This window comes from Lissotriton vulgaris, chromosome 2_1, assembly GCF_964263255.1.
Source record: "Lissotriton vulgaris chromosome 2_1, aLisVul1.2, whole genome shotgun sequence".
In the NCBI taxonomy this organism is placed as follows: Eukaryota; Metazoa; Chordata; class Amphibia; order Caudata; family Salamandridae; genus Lissotriton; species Lissotriton vulgaris.
In genome coordinates this window covers 393,407,474-393,429,646 of record NC_141687.1, presented here as the reverse complement: position 1 = coordinate 393,429,646, position 22,173 = coordinate 393,407,474, and the positions used below count along the sequence as shown (strand labels likewise).

The 22,173-nt window shown below is 45.8% G+C and overlaps 1 protein-coding gene across 4 annotated transcripts in view; it reads left to right on the top strand.

The window, feature by feature from the left end:
• The window catches only part of TRAK2 (trafficking kinesin protein 2), an 845,826-nt gene that overhangs the window by 312,601 nt on the left and 511,052 nt on the right, over positions 1 to 22,173 (top strand). For 3 of the 4 annotated variants that reach the window (XM_086955252.1, XM_086955251.1, XM_086955253.1), the window contains one exon: positions 17,875 to 20,713. The exons of the other annotated variant lie outside the window; for it this stretch is intronic. In XM_086955252.1, the coding sequence (XP_086811378.1) occupies positions 17,875 to 18,547 (673 nt within the window). In that variant the 3' untranslated portion in view covers positions 18,548 to 20,713. Of the gene's footprint in view, positions 1 to 17,874; positions 20,714 to 22,173 lie in introns of those variants that run through there. 4 annotated transcript variants of the gene reach the window in all.

The window sequence follows — 22,173 nt, the reverse complement described above, 5'->3', positions numbered from 1 at the left end:
GCTGGCCTAGAAGATCCTCTGCATCGGCGGCGCTGGCTGAGCTCCACTGGCTCCCGCTGAAGCAGAGAATATCCTTCAAATCCCTCTGCCTTGTCTTCAAGGCCCTGCATGGACTCTGGCCCAGCTCTCTGCAAGCCAAATTTGTCTGGTATACCCCAACCAGAGCACTTCGCTCAGCAACTGCATGTTTGGTGAAAGTACCCAGGTTTAAGAGGGTCAGAGCCGGGGGCAGATCTTTCGGAGTTGCTGCTGCTAAACTCTGGAACAGTCTGCCCTTGGAGATTCGTCAAACGGAGGAACTTCTCCTTTTTAGGAAACGTGCTAAAACTTGGCTGTTTCCGAAGGTTTAACCTGCTGGACTCCTTTCCCTGTTACACTCTATGTTTACCACTTTATGAAGCCTCAGCGCCAGGATTCCTGTAAGGTGACAGCCGCGCTTTATAAATTCCTTAAATAAATTAAATAAAATACATTTTCAAACCACCCATCCGCTGGGAGTGAACTTGATGTTTGCTCCCACATGGTGGGAGATTCACAAATGTTCCTAACAAGCAAGACCAAACCCCTGCCCATTCCACGACGGGCAGGGAAACAGGTATGTCCTGGGGGTGTGTTCCCCGGGACGTAACTACAGAGCCGGGCCTGGGAAATGGGGTCCCCGGGGCTATTAATGGCTCAGGGAGGGGTGACTTGCAGCCACCCCTCCCCTTTATGTTGTTACATTTTAGCCTGCAGGTGGGCTCCCAGGGGCCTTATGAAGCTCAAGGAGTGAGTGGGGGTGGGGGCACTGCAAAACCGTTCTCTAGAAGTAAAAGCGCACACAGGAAGATCGTAAATATGGGATGATTCAATGACAAATATAAAATGCTGAAAAGTGTGAAAGCTTCATTATGAAAAGGAGCACCAGATTAAAGCAAGGAGCACCTACGAACTAGTGATTAAACAATAGAAAAAAGACACCCATCAGAACAAGTGGTTAATGCTAGAAAAAGCTACAAATGTCTTGGGGGAAAAAAAATGTTTTCTAGAAGCCAGTGTTTTAGAGGACAACGGGTGCAATACTTTCAAATATTTCAACAAATCTATCAAACTTCTAACACAAACCTCTACAGTACTCCTGGGCCATCTAATAAAGACATTGAAACTATCACAAAAAGCTGCAAGGAGAAACCACTACGAACGTGTAGTCAAAAAGCAAAATTTGATGTTAGCAATATAGGACCCAGCAAATGGAAAATCCCAAGGCCCATGCAAAAACCACAGGTGATGGACAGAATGCAGAACAAAGTCATACATTCACCCCAGTACAAAGATCTGGGCCTAAATCCATCGTTTTTTTGCACTCCACACCACCCCAGTTCAGACATGGCCATATGCAAATCAGTCTGACCCTGTGCCTCATGGGAACAGTCCAGCCCGAACTGCCAAGCCATGCCTTTTGCTGGACTGGAAACAAGCTTCCGAGGACCTGTTTCTGGCATTCCAGCCGTCTTCAGCCCGGCTTGCTTGAATCCAGTGGTGTGGAGTGCATGGCACTCAAGTCTGAGCATACCCATCCCACCCTGGGTGACAAATGCAAAAACCACAGGTGATGGACAGAATGCAGAACAATGTCATACATTCACCCCAGTACAGAGATCTGGGCCTAAATCCATCGTTTATTTGCACTCCACACCACCCCAGTTCAGACATGGCCATATGCAAATCAGTCTGACCCTGTGCCTCATGGGAACAGTCCAGCCCGAACTGCCAAGCCATGCCTTCCCTGGACCGGAAACAAGCTTCCGAGGACCGGTATCTGCCCATGTCTGAGCTGGGGTGGTGTGGAGTACAAAAAAACGATGGATTTAGGCCCATATCTCTGTACTGGGGTGAATGTATGACATTGTTCTGCATTCTGTCCATCTATTGTTGTTTTTGCATTTGTCACCCCGAGTGGGATGGGTATGCTCAGACGTGAGTCCCATGCTCTCCACACCACTGGAGTCCAGCTATCCTGGCTGAAGACGGCTGATTGCCAGAAACCGGTCCTAGGATGCTTGATTCCGGTCCAGGAAAGACATGGCTTGGCAGTTCAGGCTGGACTGTTCCCATGAGGTACAGGGTCAAGGCTGATTTGCGTATGGCCATGTCTGAACTGGGGTGGTGTGGAGTACAAAAAAACGATGGATTTAGGCCCAGATCTCTGTACTGGGGTGAATGTATGACCTTGTTCTGCATTCTGTCCATCAATTGTTGTTTTTGCAAATCCCAATGCCCAAACATGATGCCATCATTGTTTTTCAAGCAACGCCCAGAGTGGTTTTATAGCATTCTACAGCAACCTTGAATGAGATGCCATGACAAAGCAAACACAAGCAGATGACTTACAGAGCACTGAAACTTCTGACACTCACCTCCAGTCACAGATCTGGGTTGAATCCATCATCTTTCTTTACCTTACTTCGCCACACCAGTTCAGCCCAGCCACATGCAAATCAGTCTTGACCCTTTTCCTAATGGGAATAGCCCAGCCCGAACTGCCAAGCCACGTCTTCGTTGGACCAGAAACAAGCATCCTGGGACTGGTTTCGGGGGTAACACTCCTCATCAGCCAGGCTAAACTGATTGATGATGGATTCAACCCAAATCTAATAGTGACTAGGGGTGAGTGTCTGAAGTTTCAGCGCTCCGTCCATCCTCTCCTTGTGTTGTCATTTCCATGGCAATCACATACACTACATCCTGCTGAACAGCTCAATCGTGGCTTTTTACAGGAAGGGCTCAAAAAACTACCCTACATCTTACAAGCTTATCGGCATTATAGACATTGATTCCAAAATGTTGCCCAAAATGCTACTCCGGGCTACTGAAGATTTGATTTTTAATGAAAAAATACAACATTTTCAAGAAAGATTTAGGAAAGGTTGACCCTGTTCCGCATGGTAACAGTCCAGCTCCATCCATCATCTCCTTGTGTTTGTATTGCCATGACAAACGCATGCACTGCATCCTGGTGGAACAGCATAATCATGCCTGTGTACAGGAAGGGCTCAGAAAACAATCCTACATCTTACAGATTTATCAGCCTTATAGACATTGATTGCAAAATGTTGGCCAAAATGCTAATCAGGGCTATTGAAGATTGGATTTTAAATGAAAAAATCCTAAATCTTCAAGTCAGATTTGGGAAAGGTTGACCCTGTTCCTCATGGTAACAGTCCAGCCCGAACTGCCAAGACTGATCTTCCCTGGACCAGAAACAAGCATCCTGGGACCGGTTTTGGAGTAACACCCCTCATTAGCCAGGCTAGACTGAATGATGATGGATTCAACCAAAATCTAATAATGACTGGGGATGAGTGTCTGAAAAGTTTCAGCACTCCGTCCATCAGCCCCGTGTGTTTGCATTGCCATGACAAACACATGCACTGCATCCTGGTGGAACAGCATATTCTTTTCCAGGGGATACTCATCAATAGTCTTAATAGTTATATACATATGTAGCATCTTCAAACATACATACATACATACATACATACATATATATATATATATATATATATATATATATATATATGTGTGTGTGTGTGTGTGTGTGTGTGTGTGTATAATATGCGTATATCATCTAAACATGCAGCCTAAAACCATTCATGATGCAAAGATGCCAAAATTGCAATGGATTTTTCACTTAAAATAAACCCATGTTGACAAAGTATTTCTGTACATTGAACATGCACTCCTTAGTGTTTTGACATAGCCCTTTATTTTCAAGGAAAAAGGCATGAAATAGCAGGCAAGTAGCCCATAGGCTGCATCAAAGAAAACACAACAGTACTTGACTTGAGCAGTAATAAAAACTGGCACCGTTCCATTAAGACCTCCCTGCTCCCATCATGCACCACAGGTGACAGGTCAGTTCTTTTTTACGTCTCATTCTGTGAGGATCCTAGAGAGGATCCTGGAGTATTGAGCTCATCAGTTTTTGATTGTTTCCAGTCAGAAATTGGTTTCTGATAATTTTGTCCATTTTTGTTCAACGTTTTCGGGCTGCTGGCAAACCTTATTACTTTTTTTATGACAATTTTGAGAACATTTTTTGTCAGAAATGCCAGTATTGTTCAATAAATGTCCTTCCTGAGGGAAGAAGATGGCAAAGTCTGACCCAAACTCTGTCTGGATTGTGTGTTTACAATTCTCACACAATCCAGAGAAGTGAAATTATTGCCAACAGATTTCTAAGGAACACTTCGATAAAGACAGAAGATAAAACTGCATGCCTTGTTGGAGAGAGGAAAATGAACAAAAAGTGGCCTTGGGAGCTCCCATGCTTTTAAAGAGACCTCCTCTCATTAAAAAAGGGTCAGATCAGAGAAGAAACTACGTTGTTTTGCTTCTCCAACATCAAAAAGGAAGCAAATACCAGATTGTTCCCCTTCTGCTTCTCAGTTGATGTCAGAAAAACATACAAGGCATGTGACGACGTCCAGAGACAGATCGCTGTTGAGGCGGTCAGAGCGTCTGCCGTCAAAAGGCAAGTCAGTGTCGAGACATGTTTCTTCAGGCTAGGAGTATTTGAGACCGAAGAAGTGTAAATCGATGTCTAAGAGCGGTCTTGGGTCGATGTCGAAAAAACTTCAGAGTCGACCTTCACCGACGTTGATGAATCGGTCGGTGCTCAGTCGCAGCAGGTACACCGTCATCGAGAACCCTGCCACAGCCTCATAGGTGGTCGACGTCTAGAGCGTCACAGTCCGTGTCATCGGCTCCAGTCCGACGTCGAGAGACATTGCAACAGTCTGTCCAGAGAAGGAATGGTGTAAACTGTTATCATCCAAGTATCGATGAGAACGTCACAAGTATCGGAATGCTGGGAAGACTTTGTGATTCTCCCTCAGCCAGAGATTCACTCAAATGGTGGATGAAACGATAGCATTTGCTGAAAGGAGTTCCTTAATATCAGGATCTTCCCAGTCAGACCATTGTTACGGACGCTTCCTTCCAGGGTTGTGGTCTCACATGGGTCCTCTGCAAGTACAAGGACTTTGGTGAGAGACTGAGCAGGGATATCGTATCAATCTACTAGAGCTGAGAGCTGTTCATCTTGCGCTCAAGTTGTTACTCCCGTCCATCCGCAAACGCTCTCTGCTGATTCAGACGGACAACACCACAACTATGTATTACCTGAACAAACGGGGAGGAACCAGGTCGAGACACCTCTCACTGGAGTCTCAAACCCTATGGAAGTGGCTTTTCGCAAGGAAGTTAACTATTTCGGCAATTCATCTCCCAGGTACTCTTAACATCCATGCAGATTCTTCAAGATGGAACTCTGTCGAAACTCATGACTGGGTGCTAAACAATGTAGTCGGTCAGGAGATCTTCCAGCGTTGGAGTTTTCCAGACATCGACCTGTTTGTAGACGCAACAAACGCAAATGCCGGGTCTTCGCATCGAGGTTCCACCAAACAGGCTCCAGAGGGAATGCGCTTTTGATCAAATGGTCGCAGACATTACTTTATGCTTTTCCACCAATTCTGCTAATTTCTTTGGTGATCAACAAGTTCTACAGAGCCAAGACCAGAATGATACGGATTGCACCAGAGTGGCCTTGCCAGTGGTGATATCCGGATCTTCTTCAGCTATCGGAGACCCCACACAGAAGGTTGCCGTGCTGACCGTACTTGCTATCCAAACTTGGGGGAAGGTGTTCCACCCCAACTTCTTATCTCTGAGATTAATGGCATGGCTCCTGAGGTCCTCCAGTATAGACATCTAGGTTTGGCCACAGACTGTATGAACATCCTTAAGGAGGCAAGAAAACTATCCACCAGAAAGGTGTATGCTTTCAAATGGAAACCGTTTTACTATGGTGCATCAATATTAACTATGATCCCATTCCAGGGCAGGAGCAGGTGATGCTACCACACCTACTGTATTTAGCTAAACCAGGCCTTCAGTTTTCCCCATTAAGGGTTCATTTAGCGGCTATTACGCCATACAGAAAATCTCCCACACAGGTTTCTTTCTTTCAGATACCTGTGGTTAAAGACTTCCTTGAAGGGTTAAAAAAAAGTCTATCCATCAATCAGATCCCCGTCCCCTTCATGGGAATTTAATATTGTTCTTGCTAAGTTGATGGGTGCTCCATTCGACTCCATTCATATAGCGTCTCTGCAACATTTATTGTGGAAGACCACTTTTTTAGTAGCCATCCCTTCTGCTCACAGAGTGAGCGAGATACAAGCCCTGTGTTGTAAAGAACCTTATATAATTTTTCACGCAAACAGGGTTTTTCCTTAGAACTCATCTGAGTTTTCGAACCTAAAGTGGTCTGCGATTTTCATATTAACCAATCGATCACTCTACCTACTTTTATTCTGAATCCTTCAAGTCCTCCGGAGAGGGCTTTGCCTCTGCTAGACCTCAAAGGGGGTCTTAAATTCTACTTAGAGAAGACCAAGGATAAGAAAATCAGACCGCCTGTTTGTAAAGTATGGTTCCAGACGTACTGGTTGTTCAGCTTCTAAAATGTCCCTCTCTAGATGGATAGGCTCATGATTTACTTTGCCTTACCAGCTAGCTAACAAAAATCTCCCTGGTAAACCAAGGGCTTATTCCACCAGGGTAAAAGCCTCTACCACGGCCCTCCTAAAAAAAAGTACAGATTGCAGAAATTTGTACATCTGTCACATGGTGATCAGTACACACCTTTTTTTAGACTCTGACACTCTGGCAGATGCTCAGTGTGGGCAAGTCTCTTTAAGGAATCTGTTTGGATAATTTATCCTTGGAATGTTTTTTGCTGTGACTATACAGGTGTACGTCTGCAGAAAGGTGGATATGGGCATTCTATTCTATGCAGTGCTTATGACTATTGCTAAGTAACCCCTGGAAGAGAAGGATAAGTTACTTACCTGTAATCCTCGTTCTCTTCCAGGTGTATACTCATAAAAGTCATAAGGGACCTGCCCACCTCTCTGTGCGAATGCCTGTAGATTAGTAACAGTCTTTTTCTTGCTTCATGTTTCCTTCACGTTAGTACACCATAAAAAAACCCTGACCTAACTGTCACTTGTGGTGCATGATGGGAGTAGGGAGTTCTTGGAGGTCTTAAAGGCCAGGTGCTGGTTTTTATTACTGTTGTGTTTTCTTCTAAGCAGCTTATTGGCTAGTTGCCTGAAATTACTTGCCTTTTTCCTTGAAAATAATGGACTCTGTCAAAACCCTAAGGAGTGCATGTTCTACATACTGAAATACTTTTTAAACGTGTTTATTTAAGTGAAATATCCAATGCAATTTTGGCATCTTAGCCTCTTTAATGGTTTTAGGCTGCATGTTTTGATGATCTACACCTATATAATATATATGTGTGTGTATATATATATATTTGTGTGTGTGTGTGTGTGTGTGTGTGTGTGTGTGTGTGTTTGAAGATGCTACGTACATGTTTTTTTATATATATATATATATATATATATATATATATATATATATATATATATAATCGAGGCATATGAGCTGCAGATTACACACTGTGCTGTGCATAGATCGCCACCTAGTGTTGGGCCCGGATGTTTGCAGTTTGGTTTTGTCCTGAAAAGTTATTTGGAAGTCACGAGATAAGTGACTCCACCTTTGAACCACATTGCGCGTGGGCATCGGCTCCATCCTCAGATTGTTTTTTTTCCGCCATCGGGCTCGGATGTGTTTCCTGCACTCCGGTGTGGAACCGAATTTCCTTCGGCGCGCAATCCTCAACCAGTTTACCGGTATTGTTTTGACCATTCCGGTCGTCGACGAAGGCCTACGGGCCAACCTGGGCCTTACTCTCTGGCTCATGGAACGGACGCCTTTCAAGAAGTGTCCTCAATGTGGGTCGAAGTTTCCCCACACCGATCTACATGAGGTGTGCAACCTTTGCCTCTCACCGGGACACGAGGCCAAAGACTGTTCTGCTTGTGCCTCCTTCTGCTCCAAAAAGACAATTCGGGACCGAGTAGCTTGAAGAACCATTGCTCGCTTGTCGGCTTCGATCCCCGACGACATCTTTGCAGAGGGCGTCGACGTGCCAGCTCCTCTGATTCTGAAGACTCAGACGTCGAGGATATCACTCCAGCTCAACGGGTCGTAAGTAAGAACGTCGACCCCAACCCTTCCTCGACACCCTCAAAAAAGGCTTCGGTCACACCCTCACCTTCGGACCCGGGTGCACACGAGAGACTGCTTCCCATGCCCTGCCTTCGGGCCCGGCAAAGAAGCCTACTAAGCCTTTAGGCGGCTCGGGCTCGAGTCAGCCTATTTCCGGTGCCCTTCCCATACCGACACCGAAGAAGAAGCCATCTTCCTCAGCCACGCTGACCGCTGCTCTGACACCCAAGCACTCGGCGCCGAAGACTGGCACAGGCTCATCGATGCCAAAACCGCATTCGGGCCGAGTAAAAAACCACCTAAAGGTCCCGACTCACGCGCTTCAGAGCCGAAAAAACACCCGGAACCGAAAAACACGTTCCGGTAAAAGACATTGCAAAAGGTCATAGTTCCATTTCAAAAGACCCGGTGCCGAAAAAACCTCCGGAACCGAAAACTTCGACACCGAAGGATCTGCCTTACACAGAAGAGCTTTTTACATCAGATCCTACTCAAAATACTCTTGTAAAGGATCCTAAGACTGGCCAAGTAGCTCTTAGCTCCAAGAAGAGACCACTAGAGGCCCCTGCAACCCCTCCTCTTCCAAACAAGAAAAGAGACATTGCAACCTCTCCATTAAGGGTCCCTTCTCCACCACCTCACTATACTATTCCTCCTCCTACACATCATTCACCTACACCATCCACTAATCCAGATGATGATGTAAATACAGACTCTGATGACACAGGTGGGGGTGCACATGACCCAGTAGGGACCAATAGCCCCCCTCAGTCACCTAATCCAGGGGATGATTATAACATCTCTGATGTGTCTTGCGTCCCTCAAGACGATTTATATCCTTCCAGGCCTTCCCCACCAGAGGCCACTATAGGTTTTAGAGAGCTGCCCAGTACCATGGGGTTGACTTGCACACCGATGCTGTGGAGTAATATTTCTTATTGGACACTTTTGATACTACACAAAGGTCCACTGCCATTTTGCCAATGCCTAAAGGGGTCATTAAGCACGTAACAGAGGTATTTAAAGATCCTGTCAGGGCTCGGGTCCTCAGCCCTCGCATTGAGAAAAAATACAAATCTGCCCCTACAGAACCAGTTTACATTAGAGGTCTAGATTATTTAGTAGTATCTAATGCACTTAAACATGTTAATTCACTAACATCAGGTGAGACCTCACCACCAAATTAAGAATCTAAACTACTTGACGCCTCTGGTACGCGCACAGCGTCACAGGCAGCTAATATATGGCGCATCGCCAATACTCAAGCGCTATTGCCAAGATATGACAGGGCACATTATGATGAACTAGAATCCATAATGCAGGCTCACCGGGCCAATGAACTCCTACAGGAAGGTGAAAATATCGCCAATACTTCCATTCATTGCGCCTTAGATGCCACAGATACTCCCTCAAGGGCAATTAATACTAGTGTCCTTCTGTGTAGGCATGCCTGGCTGCGTATTTCAGGTTTCAAACCTGAAGTGCAAATTCTATCCTCAATCAGCCATTTGATGAGCAACACCTATTTGTCGATGTATCTTTAAAGAAAAAATGAAAAAAGACACTGACACAGCTAAATCTATGGGAGCCTTGAAATTGCAAGCTCCCAGACATTCTTTTCGTCGCTCATCATATAGAGGCAACACAAGAGGCTACGCCTCCGATAGCCTCTCCACATCTTATAAAACTCCTAGTCAATCCACATTCATCAAGGGCTAACAAAGAGGGGGTTATAGGGGTAACAACAACAAAGGCAGAGGCAAAACCAACAACTCGCGCTATGCCTCCACCCCTACCCAATGACTTTCCTCTGCTTCCTCCCCCCATCATTCCACTCCTGTGGGGAGAAGGCTACAACAATTCCTTCCTGCCTGGATCAACATCACATCAGACAGGTGGGTACAACAAATTTTTCAGTCAGGTTACTGTCTAGAACTAACATCTACCCCACCATACATACCACCCAAACAGCGTCCAATGTCACAAGAGCATCTATCACTGCTAAAGCAAGCAGTAATATCCTTGCTAGAAAAAAGTGCAATAGAACCAGCTCCTTTGCACCAACAAAACAAGGGAGTTTACTCACTATACTTTCTTATCCCAAAGAAGGACGGCTCTCTAGGGCCTATTCTAGACCTCAAACCGCTAAACATATACATACAGTCAGACCATTTTCACATGGTCACACTTCAACAAGTCCTTCCTCTCCCGTTACAAAACGACTTCCTTGCTACTCTAGATCTCAAGGACGCATACTTCCACATTCCCATTCACAAAGCTCACAGGAAGTATCTCAGATGTGTAATAGACAGGCTGCACTATCAATTCAAAGTACTCCCATTCGGAGTCACAACAGCACCAAGGGTATTCACCAAGTGCCTAGCAGTAGTGGCGGCACATTTACGAAGACAACACATCCATGTCTTCCGGTACCTTGACGACTGGCTCATAAAAGCCTGCTCCTACAACCATACCACCATCCAACTGCTCCACAACCTGGGGTTCACAATAAACCACACCAAGTCTCATCTGCAACCATCCAAAGTACAACAGTACCTCGGTGCCACAATAAATACTTCAAAGCCGCTAGCTTATCCAACTCCAGTAAGGATAGCCAACATGCAAGCCCTTCTCACAAAGTTTCAGCCACAACACTCACTTCCAGCAAAGAGTGTTCATGCAACTCATAGGGATGATGGCCTCTTGCATTTTCATAGTGGCCCATGCAAGACTTCAAATGCGTCCTCTTCAAGAGTGCTTATCACGTCAATGGAACCAGGCTCAAAATCAATTAACAGACCTAGTGTTGGTGGACGATCGGACTCATCGCTCCATGCAGTGGTGGAACACCAAAAACCTTTCCAAAGGGCGACCATTCCTAGAGCCAGTTCCTCAAATAGTCTTGACAGCGGACGCATCGCTCTCCAGCTGGGGGGCCCACCTACTGCAACACAAATATATGACTTTACCACGAATACAAATACTCCGCATGGCATTACCACGCAAATGTTACTTCGCAAGTGGCTGTACCACGCAGCTTTTTAGAACGCAAGTTCTAAACTCGCATTTCAAAAACGTTACGTTCACCAGCTCTTACTTCCATCCTCCATCGAAATATGCGTTAAAACACGTCTACCAAAACTAAAAAAGGACTTCAATTATGACGTACTCGCCACGTCTTCGGTGCGGCTCTTTACTTTTTTTTTTTAATGACACTTTAGTGCGTTTTTTATTGTATGTAGCCTGCTCGTTTTTTTTTATGGGGGCCCCCCCCCCCCCCCCCAACCCCCCAAGGCCACGCAGAACTTACATGCTGGACGACCAAAAGGAATACCACTTGCGTGGTAAAGACGGTCGTTGAAGGCTCCCTCGTTGAAGAGACGTTTGCGGGGTAAGTGGATCGTTGAAAACGTCATGCGTGGAAAAGACTTCGTTGTAAATGATGTTTCCCCTGCAACACATCATGTAAGGCAGGTGGACACCACAACAAATGTTACTCCATATCAATCATCTGGAGTTACTAGCTATATTCCTAGCACTGAAAGCTTTCCAAAAGTAAGTATCAAACAAAGCTGTGTTAGTCCGCACGGACAACATGACAGCCATGTATTACATACAAAAACAGGGTGGAACACACTCCCTGCAAACCTCTCAACTGGCATAGGACGTATGGCGGTGGGCTATACCTCAGAACATATTCCTTCTAGCCCAGCATGTTCCAGAAGTACAAAATACCATAGCAGATCTGTTAAGTCGTCAAACACAACAGACCCACGAGTGGGAACTTCATACGCAAGTTCTTCAACCATTCTTTTAGATGTGGTGACTACCTCATATGGACCTCTTTGCCACCCACGAAAACGCCAAATGCCCAAGCTTCGCCGCCAGATATCCACACCCACTGTCCAAAGGCAATGCGATATGGATGAACTGGTCAAACAGATTTGCGTACGCTTTTCCAGCTCTACCACTCATGCCACTAGTAGAATGCAAACTACAGCAGCATTCTCTGACCCTCATCCTAGTTGCTCCAACCAGGGGCCAGACAGCTGTGGTACACCACACTGCTACAACTGTCTGTAGTACTGCACCAAAAATTATACCTGTCTCCACACCTTTTAACACAGAACCGTGGAGAGATCAGGCACCCAGACCCAGCTCAGCTCAACCTTGCGATCTGGCTCCTGAAATCCTAGAATTTGGATATCTTAACCTTCCTCCAGACTGCATGAATGTCATAAAAGAAGCTAGACGTCCAATCACTAGAGCATGTTATGCAGCTAAGTGGAAATGCATTGTAATATATTGTCACAACAACAATATTAATCCCCTAGACGTGTCTTTTCAACACATCATAGGATACTTACTGCACCTCCAAAGATGTAACATCGCTTACACGTCTATTAGACTGCATCTTGCGGCAATAGCAGCATATCTGCTAAACAGACAGCATCTATCTCTGTTCAGAGTGCCAGCTATTAAAGCCTGTATGGAAGGCCCTAAAAGAATAATTCCTCCCAGAGTACCACCTTCACACGGCTAATGGGACCTCCCTTCGAACCCTTACATAAATGTGAATTACAATTTTTAACATGAAAGGTTGCGTTCCTTGTAGCTACTACTTCTCTGCGGAGAGTTGGTGAACTACAAGCATTAACCATTCAAGAACCTTTCTTGCAAATGCACCAGAATAAGGTCGTTCTCCGTACTAATCTGAAATTCCTGCCCACGGTCATTTCTCCCTTCCACCTCAATCAATCTGTGGAACTGCCCGTTTTCTTCTCGCAGCCACAGACAGTAGCAGAAAGAGCTCTTCATAACCTAGATGTCAAAAGCGCATTGCTATACTACATCGAGAGAACACAACCCTTTCGTAAGACCAAACAACTTTTTGTGTCTTTCTCACCACCACACAAGGGTAATCCCATATCAAAATCTGGGATAGCTAGATGCAAACAGATTTGCTACCACAAAGCTAAACTTACGTTATCTGTTCCTCCTAAAGCCCACTCTACAAGGAAAATAGGGGCTTCAATGGCATTTTAAGGGAACATTCCCCTAGATGACATCTACAGAGCGGCTACATGGACTACACAGCACACATTCAAAAAACACTATTGTGTAGATGTGCAAACCAAACAACAAGCTAATGTGGGCCAGGCTGTTCTCAAAACATTATTTCAAACTACTGCAACAGATAGGGGTGGTCGCCGCTAAGAGTGGGTACTGCTATACAATCTATGCACAGTGTGTAATCTGCAGCTCATATGCCTCGAACGGAAAATGCTACTTACCAGTATGCATCTGTTCTTGGCATGTAAAGCTGTAGAGTTACACACTCCCACCCGCCTCCCTGGCTACCCTTGTCTGTTCCAGTATTATCTTAATTAGATACAGCTTACATGGGCATCCTTCCTTTTCTTGCTGGCCCGAGTGGTGGAAATGTGCGGGCTCACCAGTAACATAAGCTTTCTCGAGCTCTTCCCAATTCTGGTGGCTTTGGTAGTCTGGGCAGAGGCTTTGAGGGACCAGTCGGTAATTTTCTGGTCTGATATAACATGGCGGTGGTGGAATGCATAAATAGCCAGTCAGCAAAATGCGGGATTTTGCTCCGCTTACTAAAAGAGATAGTGCTGCAAGGCATGAAGTTGAATATATTGTTTAGAGCAAAACATGTTCCTGGTGTAATGAACCACGCAGCTGACGCATTGTCTCGTTTCAAAATGCAGGCATTCAGGGCCCATTCCCCGGAGGCAGCCGCCCACCCGACACCTTTCCCCGACCGACTCTGGCAGCTTGGTGCCCCAGTTTATCGCACCTCGTGGCTGCAAGTTTAGCCCCCAGAACAAGAAATGCTTACGAAGGGGCGTTTGGTTCTTTTTGTATCTTTCTAGGGGAACGGTGGGGGGACAAATGGCTTGAGCATGGGTCAGTAGTGGAGTATCTAGCCTTTATGTGGGAACAGGGCCGGACAGTGTCCGCAGCACGGAGACATGTGACTCCGATATCCTGCTTTGCAAAGCTACACGGGAAGAGCGATCCCACCAAGCATTTTGTGATCCGCCAGGTTCTGAAAGGGTGGCAACATTTGCAAGGGAACCAGCCGGATTGCAGGAGACCTGTGGGTTTAGAAATACTGGAGAAGATGGTAGTGGCCTTATCACTGGTCTGTACATCAAAAAGGGAGGCAGTTCTTTTTCAGGCCGCTTTTTGCCTAGCATTTTACGGGGCCTTGAGGGTGGGCGAGGTAGTCGCTAAAAATAAGCAAGATTGGCAGGGGGGAGTCTACAGACAGTGCATGTGGAAATAGGGAAGGGCTCTGTCAAGATCACCATGGTTAAATCCAAAACCGACTAGGAAGGCAGGGGGATCACCACTGACAGTGTTCCAGTTCAAGATAGAGTGATAGAGGGCAAATACACATCTAAAGAGACCCCTATACGTTGCGGAGTGCCACAGGGCTCTTCTTTGAGCCCCACGCTCTTCAACGTATATATGTCCCCCCTGGAAAAGATAGTCACCCCACATGGGATCAAACTCCTGACATACGCAGATGACACGCAGCTGGTTGTCTCTCTTACTCAGCAGGAAAATCCCACCATCGACCTCTACTCCTGCTTGAGAGACAGTCAGCTGGATGGACAGATCTCACTTGAAGCTTAATAGCGACAAGACTGAGATTCTGGTGATGGGGAACCAGGCCCACTTTCATCCAGACTCTCTCTGGCCCCCATGCATGGGGAAGCCCCCAACTCCCAAATCCGAGATTAAAAGCCACGGTCTATGGCTAGACCAAAATCTCACCATGATACCCAAGCAAGGAAAACGTCTGGAGTCTGCTTTGGTCTCCTGCGCTTCACCCGGAAAATCTTACCACTGTTCCCTTTCCAATCAAGGAAACTTCTGATCCAGGGCCTCATTTTGTCAAGGTTGGATTACGGAAACGCACTGTAACTGGGCGCACCGTGGAAAGTTACGACTAAATTGCAGGTAGTGCAGAATGCGGCCTCTAGGATTCTGACCAACACTTGGAGTCGCTGTTCGGCCAAACCAGCCATCAGAGCGCTGCACTGGTTACCTGTTGTGGAAAGAGTGCAGTTTAAGGCACTCTGTCTAATGCACAAAATTCTCAATGGAAAAGCCCCCCCCTATCCTCAAAGATCTGGGGACTCCCTACACCACCTCCAGACCCCTCCGATCCTCTAATGCCCACCTTACTCTGCCACCTAAGATCAAGAGAGCACGTTCAGGAGGTTGACGTTTTTCATATAACACTTCCAAACTGTGGAACTCCCTCCCCTCTGACCTCCGCGCACAACCCAACCTTCTGACTTTCCGTAAATCTCTGATGACCTGGCTGTTCCCGTAGGCTTCCCCTCTTGATTCCACCTGTACTTGTTCAGCGCGGGGACGCTCACGGGCAGCCATGCGCTTTAGAAATCCTGTAACATTTAACATTTAACAAGAGGGTCATGCTCAAAGCACTGGAAGCGGCAGGGCTAGACCCCAGTGGATTCGGGACTCATTCCTTCAGAATAGGTGTGGCCACGGAAGCTGCGGCAAGGGTCTCGGGGGGGATTATGTCAGGAAGATCGGTAGGTGGTCCTCCGATTGCTACAAAAGGTATGTGCGGCTGCACATGCTTTAGGCCAAGAGTCTTAGAGAACAATCAGAACAGTAGGGACCCTGACTCCTGAGACTCAAGAGGAGGGGAGCGTGTTTGCCACATTACGTACAATCATAACTAACATGTTCTAGCCTTTGGAGGATCTGCCAGCGTGGCGATACATTTACACCGCCTTTTTATTTTTTCACTATCCAGCTTCTTCACCCTGTGACTCAGGGAAGAAGCATACTTTCACTCACGAACCAACGGCGTGCAACAGAAACAACACCGCAGTGACACAAGTTTACTCTTCGCACCAGAAGAATCAGGAAATCTGGATAATAGGTCATTCATATGTTCGCCGTTTGAAACCTTTCTTTACTGGAGCCATAAAAGATAGGGTGACAAAGTTAGGAGTAAAATTGTCTTTTGTGAGTCATGGGGGTCTGTGCGTGGGGCAATTCAGAGCACTGGTGAACCATGCTTTATGCACAAGCACGGGCCCACCGGCGATCTGGATCCTGCACTTAGGGGGTATTGATCTGGCAAAGTTAGGCAGGGTGGGTACTACTCGAAGAGTTACTTACTGAAGTGGGGTGACTGGCAAGGCAATGTCCCCAGTCCATCATAGCATGGTCTCACATGATACCCAGATTCCAGTGGAGAGGGGGAGAATTGGTGAGGGCGTTGAATCACGCGGTAAAGCGGCTCAACAATAAGTTTGACACATTGTTTATGACTTCCAGGTTAAGCACCATAACACACAGGTACATCAGGGGAGAGCAGTTTTTTCTGCAGGACGGGGTGCACCTTTCACATAAAGGGAACGGTGCCTTTTTTGAGGATATCATAGCCTGGGTTGAGGATCTGAGGCGTAGAGTGTGACCTTCCTAGTTGGGAGGGGAGGGCCAGATAGTCAGTCAACTATGCTGGCCTGTGGCGGTAAGGTCAACAGTGGTAAGCCTAGTCTGCGGTCTTAGCGGTCAGCATCATTTAACTCCGGGGGTAGTGACCGCTGTTAAGTAGGCTGTTGGGGTGCGGGCCGGGGGGGGGGGGGGGGGGTGTCCTTCCCAGTGGGCCTGGGGCCACCCCTGCATGCGCATGCGCAGCAAGTCTGCAGCCCCCTAAGGAGTCACGGCCAGGGTGTAGGGGGGGCCCGGGGGACACATCTCCGTCCGATAAGCTGTACCCCCTGCGCAAACTTACTCGGGGAGTAGTAGTTCTAGACCCTGGGAAAAAAGGGGGAGGTGAGGCTGCCAGACGTTGACTTTGCCGTAGGCTCTAGAAGGGACACGCAGAAAGTAATATCATGCAATGTTAGATTTAAGGTAGGAGTGACTTCTGTATTAGATTGTGGTAAAGATAGCTCTTGCAACAGGTCTACCAATGTATATGTACTTTCTGCGTAATTTTTGTATAAATGAAAGTTTTTGAATATTGTTCACTCCCCCCTATTCCAAAAAACGTACAACACTGGTGTGGTTTCCCCAGTCCTGTGCACCTGGGGGGTTGGAAGGGGTGGCATCCTACAACCAGGGGCAGAGGTGAAGGGACCTAGGTATGTACCAGACCATATTTCAAATAGAGGTGTGTATGATTGTGCTGGTGAATTGATTTATTCTATTCAGTGCCAAAGCAGAAGAATGCCTTTTGGGTCAAGCATGCGGAAAAAAGGGCTATGCTTCAAAATGCTGCACCCGTCTAATGCACGGTCATATACTTACAGGATCAGTGTTCCGTTGTGTATCTGATCTAGGTGTAAACTCTAAACCTAGTTATTTCAATTTCTGTATCTGTGGTGAATGCGTCTCCCAAAATCATAGTGCGCAAAGCATTAATAATGCAAAATCTTGGTCGCTGTTTCACTGTTATAGCATGCCAGGGACTAGTGTAGATTCTCATCACATTATGTGTAAACCTTATTGACTTAGTGATCACAAATGCTTATTGAACATTGCAACAAGATATTTCCCATCTACTGAGAGATGCTTTCACAATCCTGCTTCCCTGTTTCTTTACTTAGCACTTCACCCATTTTGAACCAGTCTGTTGCAAGGACACTGGATTTATTAAACTGGCAAGTGCTCAATCTACTAATGCTATGTGTGATATTAACACATTTCTTTTTATATTTTTAGTGCCATGTACTCCTCCTCCTCTTTTGGGACCTGTATCAGCAGCACTTCCAGTACAGGTGCGAGCACTCCAGCTATGTCTTACAGAGTGAGTGTTGGCGATTCTGTTTCCAAGAGGAGAGAGTCCACTACCACACTCAGCAGTACCAGCAATTTGGCCAAGCTCCTGCAAGAGCAGGGCATCTCTGCTAAGGTCTGCAGCACCATGCCCACTGAAGAACCACTGCGCCTACAGCCCCCAAGAACCTTGGCGATTCCCTCCACCCCTCCAAATTCCCCTTCCCACTCTCCTCTCCAGTCTCCTTTGCCATTCGAGCCCAGAGTAAATGTCTCTGAAAACTTTCTGGCCTCCCGTCCAGCAGAGACATTTTTGCAGGAGATGTATGGTCTGAAACCTCCTCGAAACCCTCCTGACTTGGGGCAGCTGAAAATGAATCTGGTCGAAAGACTGAAGAGGCTGGGCATTGCCAGAGTAGTGAAGCCGTCTGTACACGAAAATGGGTTGAGGAAACCGGACTCTACAGTGTTTCTTGGGACGGGGAGCGCGCTCATGGGCGGACTGCGAAGGAACCAGTCCCTCCCGACTGTGATCGGGAGTCTTGCAGCTCCAGTGTGCACTTCCTCACCAAAAATGGACATTTTGAAGGAAGACTGCAGAAAGACAGCAGACCTCTAGGTGAATGATGGGCAGGAGATGGCAAGCACTCGGCTATGTGCTTTATTGGAAATGCATCCAAAGATGGATGGAGTATGTCAAAGGAAGGGTCATATGGCTTTAGGAAAGTGTTGAACAAGACCGAAAGTGGGAAAGCAAATATTGATTACAATGGATTTTATTTCAAGGGAAGTTGAAAAAAGTAGAGTATGATGTGGTGGGAGTTGATGTCAAATGGATGTGGTTGAGGGTTTGGGTATGTTTAACAAAGAGGGGAAAGCACAGAATGTTGGAAGTGTAAGGTACATGTAAAGGGCCCTTTAAGCCATTTGAGTCCAATGACTAAGGCTGTAGCCGGGGAGGTAACAGATGAACCTTCAAATGAGGAAACACAAAAGGGTGGCAAAGTCGAGTTTATGAAGTATTAATCTATTCAAGCACAGATTCTAACAACCCAAGTATAAGAAGGGAAAGAAGAGGCAAAACGTGTGAATATTGGAGTATGCTTTTGCTGTATTTAAAGATTTTCTAGAATCAGGAACATTCCTTTAGATTGTCTGCAGCTCTTCTCTGTGTTGGGAATCATATTCTACAAGCATGTTATTGGGATGGTGAGAAATGGGGGAAATCTTATTCCATATCCAGAGCCTCATGTCCCATTCTACCCTAGAACACATGGTCTGTTGGCAGTAGGAAATGGTTAATCCCCTGGCTTTTACATTATCATTGTATATAAAGTGTGTACTGTATTTATATACCCCGCCCACAAAGAGGCAGGCAGAATGTGTTTTTAGGCATACCGAGCAAGTCCGAATTTGAGACTTTTATTTTATACAAGGCAACAATTGTGTTGCTTTGCTGGCCTTTTCATAAAGAAGAGCGTCTCAGGAACACAAAGCACATGGAAGGAAGTGCAATCATTAGAAAGTAGGAGTTCTGAAGTAGGAGATTGAATTTTTTTGTATCTTTGACATATTTTAAACGTGTGCTATGCATATTTTTACTAAACCGTTCATATTTGCATAAATAAGCAAAACTTAAAAAAAAAATAATCTCAGGCATATTTTAATGTCGTTCGTACGTGAGGCCAAACCTATATATTTTTCCAAAGTTGGAGTCCTATTATGCAACCCTAAATTAGTACTTTATTGCACCAGTTAAGAAACTTCACACGCCGAGAGTTCTGTGGAGACTTCACTTTTGTGCTGGTTATGTTGAAGGAAAGGCTCCTTTTTGTTGAAGATTTGGAGGCTTTCACTCTGCTTTCAGTGCAAGGCTTTAAACACAGCTGGCAAAAATCAGTGTGTTCCCTTGGCTGTGAAGTTCCTGTTCACCTTTCTGAGGGGGAATAGGTGCACTCTTGATTTATTTTCAGCTTTAAAGCAGGAGGAATAATTGCAATGTATACTAGGAATCTACTTTGAATGTCCAGTTCAGACATGCACACGATCACTTATCCAAGAGGAGTGTTTTATTACCTGGGATTGACTTCCAACAATTTCCAAAGACCAAACCCTAAATGTAGGCGCCTGAGAAACCATAGTCTTCAGTTGAAGAGGGTTTATGTTGTGGATTGCATCAGGTGCAATTATGAACCTATCTCCTATCTTTTTGAAGTTGGCAGTGAGAGGGATCCACAACTGGAAAATACCATATTTGGGAATGTTATTGTAGTGTCTAAAATAGATGAGAGGAAAAACATTGACTATTTTCAGGTTTTTTGTCCCTGTATAGCTATCATTTTGTCTGGTTTATTGCCATTCATCAGAACATTGCTGTTTTGGTGAACGTCAGATATTAACCCTTTCCATGCGGCGATTCCCCTGGTGTGCTGTAAACAGCACGAACAGGGGCGGGTCGTGATGAACCCCAGCCGTCATCAGCACACGAGCACCGTAGAGCATCGACGGCTGGGGTTCGTCATCAGCATGGAAGGGGTTAAGAGAAATACTAAAATACTTGTTTTCAGTGTTTTATGCAATTTTAATGTACTTTTTTTCGTCTGTTTTACTTTTATGTACTATGTTTTGTTGCTGCTGAAACCCTGTGTATGTTTGCCCAAGAAAGTTATCAACAACGCATGGAACAGCCATTTGAATTCTATGTACACAATTAAATGTAACTCCTTTTACTTCAGTGTTTGTCTACTCCTACCTGCAATAAATGTGTTCCTTTACAAGTACAAAAGGCCTGATTCATTATTTGTTTACTTCTATTTATAAAAACATGCTTGTATGGTCATTGTTTAATGTAATAGGAGGATGCAGTCTTCTCTATCCCCTGTTTATGAATGAAGCATTAAGATGCATAGCGCCATTTTAGGGAAGTATTCGCAACACCGCCAACATAATTTTCAGCCACCTGCTGGAGAGCAGGTCGAGGGGGATCAAGACAACAGAAATAGTGACCATTTCAAAATGGAATCACAGTTAACTATGGTCACTTAAGCATACATGGGGACAATGACAAATGCACTAAGGAGATTAAATTGTTTCAAATGTTGTACTTGGGGCGTAGATAAAGTTTTACCTGATTACTGTAGTCTTCAATTTTTGTAATCTACCAGCAAGTGACTGGTTATCTAGACCTACCTTAATGGCTCATTAGGCTCTAAGTAGGCGGTGAGTGCCAACAGATTAATTTTCAGCATTGAGGCTTTCAAATCCAGATGCATTTTTCTTTTCTTCTTTCAACACTGGCAGCTATAGAGCCAGTGTTCAGAGTTGCCTTATGAAAAGCCTTTTCTGATGGATACTTATACATGCAGGTTCCTCACCAGTTGAATATTTCCAAGTGTCGGGTTGGATCTGAAAACTTTCATGGCTCTCCTGCATTGGTTGGAGGTTTTGGCTCCATTTTGGCACTTGAAGCGATGCACTGGTGATCTCACTAAAGTCATGAGATATGCACCCCACAGAGATTTGTCATATGCAACGGGATGTGATCAGGGCATCGCTGCAGTCCAAGCCCTGCAGCCATCCTCCTGTAGCACAAGGCAAAAGACCTTGAACAGCAGGGGTTACCCACCAACTAAGAACAAGGCTTAGATCCTCGCAAGAGACCAGACCATCCAATTAACACAGGAGCAGAGGGTTGTTTGCAGCCAAAGGCCCTGCTTTTAACACCTTTGCAGATCAGCGAAAGCTATGCTCATCAGAGGTAGCCCACTGGCAGAGGTTTAGGTGCACCTGCTGCAAATCCCCTGTGCTTATGTCTGAAGGGTGTGTGCTGCTAGTTTTGGTATCCCTTAGATAGTTAGACACAGTGGCTGGTCAAACGCAAGATCCTGCAATCAAACCCATTCTTTAAGGCCACAGACTGAGCAGCATGGGTTAGCAACCTATAGTTGACTGAGAGCAGGGTCTGCCTGGAGTCCAGGACCTGCAGTAAACCTTTGCTTCTTGTTGCCCAACTCCCTGTGCGGCGGGCGTTGACCACCTGCAGATGGTTGGGCCCAAGATTTGCTTCAAGGCAAGGCCCATGGTTAACCCCCACTGCGCATGGTGGGGGTTTGCTGCCTACCGTATTCATCACAGTGCCTGGTTTAAGGCCAGTCCTTTGGCTATTCCCTCTATTAACCACCCAAGGAGACACAAAGGCATAGGCTGGCGGCAGGACAGGGCTTAGGTCCAACCCCCTACTGTGCA